Here is a 12402-nt window from a genome sequence, read left to right on the forward strand (position 1 = left end):
GTTGTGTGTTTTCAATTCAAGTGGTTATCCATTCTATTTCTACTATCTTTAATTATCTTTTTGGTGTTGCTTGGCCGGTCTACAAGCAGGAAGAGGCAGCTCTAGGAGACCCTTCCGCAACATTTGTTGAACCCTTCCTGATTCCTGAGATGCGATCTTAGCAAGTGGAGTATTGGCTTATAATACTCTTGCACTCGGCGATTTAGTATCCCTTAGCATGTTACAAGAAACAGCCGTTCTAGCTCTTCATATACATATCCCATCTGTACAATCTCTACTTATGGTTTGGGTCTAAATTCTACACAAACTGCTTACAATGTACAACCCTCTGTTCAAGAAGATGTACTTGTCAAGAAACTACTCCGCCTTTCTAAGAAAAGACATGCAACGTGCATGAATAGCCAAGTCTATTAGCACTGCCATATGGTCCGACTGTTCTTTCCTACATGGCCTATCAAGAGTCAAACTGTTCAGACAAGAACACGGGTCTAGCAGGAAGGCAGGAGAGTAGAGAAAAGAGAGGAGAAATTGTTTGTGGACAAGCGGTCTGTCTGTGCAGTCGGAAGACATATCGCCTATCGTTTTTTAGCCGCTGTCAAGTTCTCGCGTGTGCTATGCTACCTGCTCATTCTCTCCGTGGTGCTCTCCGTTCGGTTTCCAGCAGGCCTACCAGCGCCTTCTAGCTACTGGCTAACACTACAGTATCACTCAGCGAGGCTTTGCCCATTGGACCCTGGATGTTAGGGGTAGGGCAACTTCCCTGGGGGCTAGAAACCGTGCTAGTTGGATTAACTTGACCGCGTTACGGGGCTTTATTTCGATTCTTCCCCTTTCTTTACGCCTACGTGGGAAATCAGGCCGCCTGTACAGGAGGTGTTTCGTCTATATGTCCGAGAAAACTCTTCGCTAAAGCGTATCACCCTGCTTTGGAGCGTTCTCTATACCTGTTGCCAGAAGAGCAGACCGCACATCCCAAAGCCCTCCGCTACGTGTGCGCTCCGAGTTATCATTACTCGGTCTATTGACATCGACTCTTGATATCCCACCGTCGTCTTGGATCCGTGCTCAGTCTCCATCCGCTCAGCCACGGCAAGCGCCGGCTCTTCCCTCGTGTCACCCCAGCTACCCCTCGCACCCCGCGGAAGAAGCTCTCGCCTCATATCATATCACATCTACCTTAGCTGCTCGACCGCTCACGCCATGTCGGCACGCAGCCTAACGAAACACCCCTCGGCCGGGACACAACGCGATCAGCTGTTAGATCCGCTGCTGATTCTCGCTCTTCACCCGCTCTCCGATTCGTCCCATGTCATGTCATCCTACATACTGTACGGGTCACTGGGTGCGTGTTGGGCACTGATAGTCGCGGAAAAATATCTTCAGGACGCCGCCCCGTCACGTACCCATTGTTGGAAACGGATGCTGTGGAACGTGGTATATGGAGCTTGATGTCGCCGCCTCCCATCTCCTAAAGACGTGTCCGACTCCCATATGCTGTTGTGATTGGGAGCTCCCAGCTGATAGCTGCGCGCTGGTTGGAGCTTGGGAAAGATGGACGCAGCCTCTGAATTTAGCCGCGCAGATCAGCAAGAGCAGCTAGGATGTACAAGACTTGGGAGCAATAGGTCTGTTCCAAATCTTTGTGAAGGAGTAATATACATGACCATTATCAGAGACTCCTACCGGCATTGTTCAGTAGCACGGGGTCTGCACGTATGCCACACGTTGTTTCTGCCGGCGTTGTGTTTCAAAACCGCATGCACAATTGCGTCTCTATCTGTCTTCATCAGATTCATCGGCAGGGGAAATTTGACAAAATCTCAAGATCTGATGATGATAACTTATAGTGCTGATGTAGCGAAAGTCACATAGAAGATAGAGTGACGATCGACAACATCATCCTACACATGAGCCCACTTCCCCACGTCGACCGAGAAGAGCGCATGACTCCATTGCCGCCCAACCAACCTCCCGTAAGATCGGTTGCGTCACCGGGCGAGGAAAACACACAGAGAGATGTAGGAAAGGTAACTATCATATCAAGCACGTGCTCGACCACGGCTCCAAGTCATGGCGGATGGGCAAGCAGCCACCAGCGGCCAGAAACGAACGCAAGAAATGAAGAAACGAATGCAGCCCTCCGGCGACCTAACTCCCTTTGTATCCAACTCCGTTGTCCCACCGCCCCCAGAGGTATCCCTTCTCCCAAACCAAACCAAAAAAAATGACTCCCGCAATCCCAGGCGAGCGGTCGTCACTGATGGCCAGACGTGGAGCCGTAGCCTTGTCCATAGCCGGTGTTGCCCTGGTACTCACCGCCAAAGCCCGTGTTCCCGCCGTATGCAGCGTCGGCCTGCACGGCATAGCCCGTCGACGTGTAGGCCGCGTGAACAGGACACGGCGATCTGGTGAGCCCGGCTCCTCCGCAGCGCTGGCACGACGCGACCCTATTCAAGTGTCAGTCACGTGTGCCCACTTATGGCTTGGAGAACGTACTTCCTGGGATGACCTCCACAATGAGTGCAGTGGTTGAGGACGAAGCCGCCAATGCAGCAAGCGTCGGTGTTGTTGTTCTGACCGCCGACTCCTTGAGCCATGATGATCAATTGGGTCTTGCCTTGATTGAGGGTCCTGAAGAAGAGGTAGCGGGGGGAGGCAATGCTGGTGCAAAAGCCGGCTTGCTTAGAAGAGAACTGATATTGACGAAGCTATTGCGCTCTGAATGATTTCTTGCTACTAAGCTTCTTCCTGACCTCGAGTCTGCTGTTATCAATAACCATCAAGGGACATCCCGCCCCTCTTATAGCTCTCCCTCGCTCTCTTTCACCCGCCCACTTCAGCCGATTTGTGTTCATGAATGTGCCAACATTGAAGATCATGTTGGGCAGCGCTGCTGACTGCGCGCACCGAACAAGAAAGATTCGCAGCAGGGCCTTCGGTTAACAAAACAAGAAAAGGTCTCACACCGCCTCGTCTTCTCTCCAGAATAGGATCCTCGTCCGCGATTGGAGCCGCCATGCAGACAGACCATATATGGAAAGGAGCAAAAGATGGCCTGCTGATTGATAACGGCGGCATGGACACGCCACAAGCAGTTTTTTTTCGTTGGTTCCGCCTCCCGATTGTGCGGAGACGAAGATGCATTTCTATGGGCCTTGCTCTCAATTCCTGCCTCGAGTACGTTACAGCATTGGATAATACGTGGAGGTGCTGCCGACATGAAGCGCGCATGTGGGGCGGAGAGAGAGAACGCTGCAAGTCATCCCGTTGGATCGTGCATGTCCTTTGCTCTTCGTTCTCTAGCCCCAACCTTAGACAAATCCTCGGGTCCCTATTCTGCTATTGTTGACTCCTTTTGCGCGAAAGCCCCTATAGACAGATAGGTACTTAGGTAGCTTCCTCGTTGTTCCTTACCGATGGATTTCTTGCTTGCCTACATCCTACCTAGGTACTCTGTGAAGTTGAAAGTACGCTCTGGTGAGGATCGGGAAAGGGAAACATCAACTCTCGTCTGTTCGGATGATCACGCCTCATGCAGAGCACGTCGCAACTCGCGACACGGGAAAAAGGTCTCAGTTGCTGGCAACCCAAAGCACGAATAGCCGTGCATTCCAGAATTACCGAAAAATGGAACGCTATCCCGCCTGCGGTGCCCGGAGACAGAGACGGCACGCACATCCCATGTTTCGTTTCAAAGCCCAGCGCGAAGGCCTCATTTTGCCAAGCCTAGGAGCAGAACTAGCTCTCTTTACTCGGTCTGCAGGCTTCCGGGAGGGACGAAACGAGTTTCTATTCACGGCGCAGAATGATTGATGTTCATGCATTGTTCAACGTCGAGCTTCGAGCTTCGAGCTTCGAGCTTCTTCGTTGGTGTCCTGGATTATCCAACTCCCTCCTTGGCTGCTATGTAGGCGACAAGTCGCTGACTAAGCGAACATCGTCTTCGGGAAGACCAACAGGCACCTGGCTCTTTCACTCCCACACCACCATCCCTCCATCAGCAACTCCGCAAGTGCGTTGTTGTCGGGCTCGCAGAACGGTCGCGCGGATCATCACGTCGATCATCTATCTACCTACTTCCAAATCCCTTTCCTAGAGAAGTTCTCCAACCTACGTACGTCCGACATGCTCAGAGGGGGGTCAGCAGGTATCTCTTTGGGCCTCTCTCCTCGCGCTGTCCCGTTTCTTCCCTCCCCCGGAACGTAGAACCGTTCCAATTGCAGTGGGCGTCCCAGGTGTACAAACCCCGAACCCCAGCCCTCCCACGCTTGTAGGGGAGTTCTTCCTCTGATTGCTGGCTTCCGTGCGTACATACATACAGCATCCCTTCATCGCATTCCCCCCCTCGTTCTCTCAAATAATGACGCAGAAGGCGCGGGGGCCGCGGCTGCTTATCGACTAAATCCACTGATCTCAACACGATATGATACGATGCATCACACGTCATGCTGTACTTCCACCCACAAGTACATCCATCCCTTGAACAAAGCGGCCCCCGGGGGGTGTGGAGGTGTGGGTTGACAAATCCTAGAAAGAAGCAGGTCCGTCAGGGCCGAATATGATTCCTCATTTTTTTATTTTCTCTTTGCGCTGTCGTCCGATCTGCTCTGCTCTGCTGCTGCTGCCGCTCTCGTAGATCATGCAAGCAAGGACTATGACTATACAAGGGAAGAAAAGAAGAGAAAAGAAGAAGATTGGTTGGTTTCATGGATGGAGTCACACACGCACGCATCATGGAATTTTCAATTCAGTGAGGAGAGGATTAAGTTGAATGCACATTTTCTTCTTCTTCTTCTTCTTCTTGATCTCCCATTTCTCTCTCCTTCTATTGGTCAGGCAAATACATAAGAGAAAAAAACAGAGGGGGATAAGACTCGGGTCCGGTTCGGTTCGGCTCGGTTCGGCTCGGCTACCGGAAGACGCCCGCCGCTGCTCAGGTTTGGTTTGACTTCTTTTCAGTTTCTCTACCTTACTTCACAATTCAATTCAATTCCAATCAATTCAATCAATCTAGTTATACTGTACTGTACTGTATTATACTGTACTGTAGGCCAAGTAACTTAAGTAGCAAGCAAGCAAGACAGATTCCAAATATTTATAAAGTCCCACCACCGGGATAAATCTCATTCATGCATGTATGCATACATACATCGAATCGATCGAGCGAGCCACGTTGTTACCCTACCCTACCCTACCTACCTTACGAGCTATTTTATCATTACCTTACTTTACTTTGTTGGTATCAGTTAGATGATATTAGACGTACATCGTGCCAATATAAAAGTGGGAAAATTGCAAACTAGGTACCTACCTACCTAGCATACGAGGGGTTCGTTCAAGTCAAGTCAATAATCACTACTGTGTAAAAGTAAAAGTAAAAGTAAAAGTAAAAGTAAAAGAACAACACTTGTAGAATTTCCCTATAACTAAAACACTAAGTAAGAGCCAGCCACCGATAAGAAACTTCCTTTCCTTTGTATGAGGATGAGGAGGAGGAAGTTTTCGTTGCATGCATGCACAAACAAAGAAAGCTAGGTAGGTAAGGTAGGTAGACGCCCATCCCTTGCAAGACGCCCGACGAGATGCAGGAAAGGAAAGGAAGGAAATTGAAATCATGAATGAATGGCCCCCAACCAACCAACCCTGACAAATAAATACCCTCAAAAGCAAAGCAAGCAAGTACTCCGTCCCGATCGATCGATCGCCCCTTGGATATTCTGCATCGCTCTCAATACCTATAGAGAGCACCCAATACCTCAAAGCTTCAGTACCTAATACCAACCATATCGCGAAAAAGAAAGAGAGGCCCCTTGAAAAAGCCCCGGAAGAAACTCCACTCTAGTAGGATGATCGAGATTCCGCGTCCAAAACTTACAAGAAGTCTGGAGCTGTGGCAACGAGGACCGAGAAGAGGCCGGCGCCCACAACAGCACCCCCGAGAGCGGCGTAACCTACACCCTCCACGATCCTCTTGAGCCTCTTCGCTGATCGCTGTTCGGGGAGATTAGGCTCAACATCTTGCTTGACGCCTGGAAGCTTGGGAGTAGCTACAACCTCTGATCCTGATGCAGGCATATCTGTCGAACCAATCGAAGCATCTAATGAGGACGAAGCCGCCCAGATTCTGACCTCGTCTTCGATGACATTAGAGATCTCGTCTGCTTTGCGTTTCTTGTCCTTAGTTTGATCCGCTGTTGAGCTATCGATGATATCACGGATGCTAAGCTTAGAACGTCCTGGTTGAGAAGATGCTTCCTTGCTCGCAGCTGCCATGGAAGCCTTGCTCTTATTGTATTCGAAAGCACTTGTCATGTCGAGCAGAGGGCTGGGGTCTCTCTCAAAGATTGGTACTTGAGTACCATCACTGACGTAAGAAAGCGGCGGATCTGCTCGGGCGGTCAGAGAGACTGTACGTGAATCCGTTATAAGGAACTTACAAGAACCAGCCGCCTTGACCATACCCGGCGAGTGAGGAGGAATAACAGAGGGCTCCGCAGCATCATAACTGTCTACAGAAGAAAGGCTCCTTGTATATCTGCCTTGACGTCTTTCTGTGGACGGGGTCGCAACAATGACTTTGTGCTGTGGCTTCTGCTCTTGGTATCCTGTGGACTCTGAACCTTGCATTGTTCTTCCAGCCGGTGGTTTCGATATGACACCGTCCTCTGTTGCATAAAACTTTGCTTTGTTGTCCTCTCTGGCCTCAAAAAAGGCATGTTTGCCGGTCTTATCGCCGAGTGATTGTACACCACTCTCAGCAAGTAGTTGCTCCCAAGTAGTGGTTTTAACTGGGGAACTACGCGCAAATGAAGGATTAGAAGCCTGGCTGGGCTCTCGGGACAGTGAAATGGCAGTCTTCACCATTGCTGCATCAGAAGGGCTTGGCTGTCTGATACCTGTAGTCGATTGGCTAAATGGGTCCCTCATCGGCAAAGCAGAGCATTCGTAAGCATGGTGACTATCGAAGTTTGAAATTGTTTGGGGTGGCATTTCTGCGGGCTGGAACAATGAGGTACCACGCTTCAGTCTCTCATTCTCATCATTGTTCGCAGCAACGTTAATAGGGCCTTTGCCAGACATGACACTGTCGGTATTGCTCTCGTCCTCAGGCCTAAGCTCACCATAATGATCTGCATCGCCGTTTTCGAGCAGACCATCATCAAAAAGTGCTTGGATACCTTCTCTTCCTGACTCCGAGAGGCCGAAATCGCTTTCATCATCTTCGTCGCTCATGATGCTCTCCGATGCGAGGATGCGTGCAGCGAGTTCTATTGACGACGCACGCATGTCCTCATCACTGCTGGAAGTGGATGGTCCAAAGTTGGCGTGTTCATCTGCTTGGCGGGATTGGATTTTTGGAGAGCCCGGAGCTGAGTGGGTTTCAACGTTCATCTCCGGATCCTCAAAGGTATCGTGAATCTCTGAGCCCTCAGCTTCCTCTAAGCCATAACCATCCAAGGAGCCGGAATCATCAGATCCGCTATCGTCTGAGTGGAGATTTGAGCCCGAGGATGATGAGGATCGTACCTCTTCATCATCACTATCGCTGATAATACGAGGGTAGAACTCGGTCTTTGTTTGGTCATCAGAGTCGATGCCAGCAATGAGATAACGTATGTTCTTCACCTTGCAACGTTCTTCGTCGTTAGATTCCTCGTCCCCAGAGGACGCAGCAGGAAAGTCGTCCCTGGTGAGATCGATTGCATTGATAGCCTGGGATGCCTTGACTGGTCGACTTCCTATTGAGATCCCGTCATCGCTTGAAGAACCCTCATTCCCCTCGATATTATCATCGCTGATTTCATATTCTTCATCCTCGACATCAGATGAATCGGGGCAGGTGAACGTATTACTCTTAGTCCTGTACCATGACAATTAGCACTGTTGTAGCTGTAACAATGCAAGGAAGGCCGGGAAGTTTGCTTACTTGTAGGGGACAAACTCGTAATTGATACGGAAGGCACATGCAGGGAATACTTCAGAACCGCGTCTAACCTCAGTGCCGAATACAACAATGTCATTATCGCTGACGCTTCTTTGCTTTTTTTGTTCCAATGCAGTGTTGTTGAGGTAAGTTCCGTGGGTGGAGCCGATATCCCGTATCATGACCATCTGAGGTTTCGTCAGCATATGCATCGAATAGACTGCTGGGGTATCTCACATTATTTTCGGGATCGAGTGATATCTCTGCATGGTTGCGGGACATAACCGGGCTATCAAACCAGGCATTATCGACTGCTCCTGATAGTCCCTTGCTGACACTCTTCGAGGCTCGACCGATCTGGAAGGAACGGCGGTCTGGACGGAGGTCTAGGATTCGTTCGGAAGGACGGATATCCCCATTCAAGGAGGTGAGAGTGATATGAACTGGACGTGGTCAGTACTCGAGCATTGGTTTGATAAGATTTATGCAGCCGCAGAGAAACAGAATGGGATGGGCAGAAGTAATAGCAGGGTCGAAGCAACTGGGGTCAGTCACAGTGAAATACACTGATGGGATTCCCAAGCCCTACAGCCCAGAGACAGTTGGCATTTCAATAGCTGTCGTATTGGGTAGTACCAGCCTCGGAGGGAATGTGACTAAGACGAGACCTCGATACATACCTAGACTGTCCATTGCGACGATGACTGGATATCCGGCGACCTTGATGCAAAGCTTGGGGGGAGTGGAATCAGTGAAAGCAGCGAAATGAGGAATCTCTGTGCTTTTTGTGTGGGGCTCAACCCAAGCCGTGGTTGTATGGAACGCTGACGGAGGTGACGATTGTAGTCTGGGACACTATGTCGCTAGGCAAGATCAAAGGGTGTGAAGGGGGGAGCTTCGAAGGCTCGAAGAATCTCGAGGACCTTCGGATCGTTCTGCTTCGAGCAGAATGGTGTTGAGAATTATTGGATGTTTGTCGATGGGGAGTTGAAGTTGAACGAGGGGGGAAGAAGTGGTGGAGGAGGGGTCAAGTTCAAGGGAAGGCAGCCAGCAGTCAGGTGCTACGAGGTGGTGCTGTAACTCTGGACTGTACGGCGAGTGAATAAGGCGTTCGGGCGGTTTGCCTTGTCGATAAGGATAAGAGGGCGATAACGGGCGAGTCTATACCGCAAGCGGCTAGGGTGGACACGGGTCGCGAAACACCTCACCTTACACAGGTCATACGCTTACCGAGGCATATATGAGTGGTATTGTTACTGTTAATGATATTGATATTGACACTAACAGTTCTGGGATCTGTACAATGTGAAATACGGCTCTTCGATAAAACCTGTAATCTTGGTATTATTCACGTTGTGAGAGGGCGTAAACAAGACATCCTCTCTCTCCACGATATGACTGACCTCTGACGTAGGGCGAGCGAGCCTTAGCCCCGACCCACCTTTTCTCCAGAGCGCCTATTCCAAAGAATGCACCTTGGTCACCGACAATATCTATCTCCCTCCTATTGTCGTCGCCTTCCCACAACCTTTCATTCACTCCCGCCGCCTTTTTAATCTCATGCTTTACACATGGAGAAACTCATGCAATCAACTCCCCAGGTGCCTTATGATCGAGCTTTACGATAATACTTAAGACCTCGCCTCATCCAAGAGTACCCCGCATCTGATTCCGTGTTGACGGACACGATCACCTTATTTCGTACTCTCGTTTCATTTCCAGGAGACCAGAAAATCTCCATCATGCGCGACCTAAGACGCCAGGCTCTGGAGAGCGGGAAGACGGTCTCGAAGAAAGCGCAGTCGCGCATGTCTTCCCGGACCTCGTCAGCGGCAAACTCGCGCTCAAACTCGACAAATCCGAGTCGCCATGGCTCGGACGACGAGGAGGGGAACATGAGTGATAGCACAAACTGGAGGTTCGTGTACTCTGCGATGTGGAATCTCCAAATCTGGGTCGTTTGTTTAACCTATATACAGTATCAACTCCATCGATGATATGATCTTGAGTAGCCCGGACAATCCGACCGACTGGAAACAAGATCTCGCTGATCGGATGGAAGAAATCATAGACCGAAAAAGAAGCAGTATCCAGGGCAGAGAAGCCACTCTCGCTGCTTATACTCACATTCTTATGAGTCGATACGCATTTTCGGAAATAGAACATAAGCTCTCGGAACTGTATCCTGCCTTGCTGAAAAGCATCAAGGCAGAGAGCAGTGAGAAGGAAACATGTCTTGCCCTGAAAGGTTGGTAAAACCCAGATTTCCAAACTGGAAGTGATAGCCTAACAATGTTTCAAGCTATTGCACTCTCCCTGATTACTGCTCCTTCGGACGCCGCTTATGATGCAATTTTCCGAGCGCTGAAGCATGCATATACCGATTCAGAATACCACAGTGTGAAAGCGGCGGCGATTCACACACTAGCTGCAGCGGCAATGTATGGTGGCGCATCAGACAGGGAAATCGAAGAGATCATGGACGATTTCCTCGAAGTCATCGAGTCAGATGGCGAATCGGTGGGAGCAGGCGACAGTGGCGAGGTGGTAGCGGCCTTGTGTGAAGAATGGGGGTTTCTGGCTACTTCAATAGATGATGTTGAAGACAAGACCGAGGCGGCGATGGATGCCTTCGTGGAACAACTTGACAGCAGCGATACGTCGGTGCAAGTTGCCGCTGGGGAGAACATTGCTCTGCTCTACGAGAAGAGTTATACAGAGCGTGAAGCAGATGATGCGCCTGCCACCGAGGAGGAGGATGAGGAAGGATATCCCATTGATCAGAGTTATGTCAAGCGCTACGAGGTCTACCGACAAAAGAATCAACTCGAGCACACACTTTCCAAGCTGGCCAACGAGTCGTCAAAGAGAATTGCCAAGAAAGACCGCAAAGCGCTTCACGCCAGCTTCGCTGATATCCTTAACACGGTCGAACACCCCTGGCGGGGACCGCGATACCAAAATGCGATCGATCAGGAGACGGGACGAAGATATGGGTCTAGGATGACGGTTCGCATTCACAAGACCGGAAGTATGAAGATAGACCGGTGGTGGAAGCTGCATAGACTACAGGCACTTAGAAGAGTCCTTGGTGGAGGATTCGTGGTTCATTATGAGAACAATGAGGTGGTCTTCGATAGCCTTCCGTCAGTAGCGTAGATCCCCTATCGTCCAGAGCATGGCTGACGTAAATGCAGGATCATGATATCCACCGACAGGTGAAGCTAGTTGATGGAAAGGAATAGAGGGACTGGCAGACATGTTTGGCAAGTTCTTCTTGGGTTTGGACTGGAAAAGACCGGGGCGTTTAAATGTTTTAAACTTGAAAGAAAAAATACGCAATACCCTGAAGCGCTTACCCCGATATATGTAATTCTTTGCCAACGAGACAAGATCGTGGCTCGTTGGGTTTCCTCAATTACTAGTAGGCGAAAAAGAACGACGAATGAAAATGGCCAGATGCGCACGGTTTTGCCAAAACCCCTACTGTAACCTTGACCAAGAGTTGAACCTGGGCTGTGCTTCAATCTGGAGCGTCGCTCGTTGCTCATCCCCCATGATGCCATGGGCCATGTCCAAGTTTCCACGGAGCAGTGGAGAAGAAAAACAACAGGTCTCCCCAGCAACCGGCGTGAGGGCCTCGAGGAGGGAATGCTCCGTGATACGGCTAATACGAGGCTGGGGAGACTAAGCTCGGCAGGGTATAGTGCCCGCGCACATCCCTGTCGCGTATCAAATTCGTCGTCCGAGGCAGATCCCCTCGAGGCTCGAGGTCAGGGCCGCAAGGGGAATAGCGGTGAAAAAAACATATGAAGAACCGTCCGAATCCAGGATAGAGATATGGTCTATAGAGATATGGCTTGGGAAATATTACTGTATTAAAATCCAAATCAGTAACTTTTGTTTTGCGGGCAACGCAGTACAGTAGTAGTAGGTAGTACGCAGCACATCTGCAGCGCACCGACGAAACCCTTTGACGAGGCCATTCAGCCCTCTCGTTACTTGCGGGCTAAGACACTGCATCCCTTCCAAGTTCCAACCACTGGCAGAGTCAGCACCACGCTCGAATCTGTTTGTTCTTGAGAAGCATCCCTCTCCTGACTACTCCGCCAGTCCCAGTCGTCAGTCGCCCGTCTCCAGTCCCCGCCCCGTACTGTAGCATCCATCGTTCAGTGCTCGCAGGGATCCGATAACCCACACCCCCCAGCCCAGCGTGATAATCGGCTGGCCAAACCAGATACCGTGTTTAGGCTGAGCCCGCAATTCTAGCGCTGTTGACTGCTCCAGCATTCACCCAATCATACCCGTATCTCTGCTGGGAGACGGGCGGGTGGTTGAACCTGGGTGCTCGACCAGTTGACAACGCACAACTACCTCTTCCTGGCCGCCTCTCGCCCCCCCAAACACAACTTCTACTGTCCATATTCACCACATCCTCGCCCATATCGAATCGCAATCGCATCTGACTCGGTGCGAGC

At 50.4% G+C, this 12402-nt stretch overlaps 4 protein-coding genes across 4 annotated transcripts; 2 read left to right on the plus strand and 2 right to left on the minus strand.

Annotated features, from left to right (window-relative positions):
* Positions 1-2224: 2224 nt before the first annotated feature.
* Positions 2225-2726, plus strand: M430DRAFT_62565 (hypothetical protein; the record flags this gene model as incomplete). The annotated part of the gene is made up of 2 exons (XM_024868998.1): positions 2225-2455; positions 2490-2726. The coding sequence occupies 2 exons, from the start codon at positions 2225-2227 to the stop codon at positions 2724-2726; spliced, it is 468 nt and encodes a 155-aa protein (XP_024724831.1).
* A 2603-nt stretch (positions 2727-5329) lies between these two features.
* On the minus strand, positions 5330-5743 carry M430DRAFT_152534 (hypothetical protein). The gene has a single exon (XM_024863207.1). The coding sequence runs from the start codon at positions 5614-5616 to the stop codon at positions 5356-5358; it is 261 nt and encodes an 86-aa protein (XP_024724832.1). The 5' UTR covers positions 5617-5743; the 3' UTR covers positions 5330-5355.
* Positions 5664-8986, minus strand: M430DRAFT_38096 (hypothetical protein). The gene is made up of 5 exons (XM_024867212.1): positions 8605-8986; positions 8162-8367; positions 7928-8112; positions 6438-7861; positions 5664-6386 (listed from the first exon to the last, which is right to left on the minus strand). The coding sequence occupies exons 1-5, from the start codon at positions 8615-8617 to the stop codon at positions 5872-5874; spliced, it is 2343 nt and encodes a 780-aa protein (XP_024724833.1). The 5' UTR covers positions 8618-8986; the 3' UTR covers positions 5664-5871.
* Positions 8987-9221: 235 nt separating this feature from the next.
* M430DRAFT_111941 (hypothetical protein) lies at positions 9222-11400 on the plus strand. The gene is made up of 4 exons (XM_024861454.1): positions 9222-9842; positions 9904-10172; positions 10227-11070; positions 11122-11400. Exons 1-4 carry the CDS (start codon positions 9667-9669, stop codon positions 11144-11146), a joined length of 1314 nt encoding a protein of 437 aa, XP_024724834.1. The 5' UTR covers positions 9222-9666; the 3' UTR covers positions 11147-11400.
* The last annotated feature ends 1002 nt before the right edge of the window (positions 11401-12402 follow it).

The sequence above is a fragment of the Amorphotheca resinae genome, assembly GCF_003019875.1.
Source record: "Amorphotheca resinae ATCC 22711 unplaced genomic scaffold M430scaffold_1, whole genome shotgun sequence".
Taxonomy (NCBI): Eukaryota; Fungi; Ascomycota; class Leotiomycetes; order Helotiales; family Amorphothecaceae; genus Amorphotheca; species Amorphotheca resinae.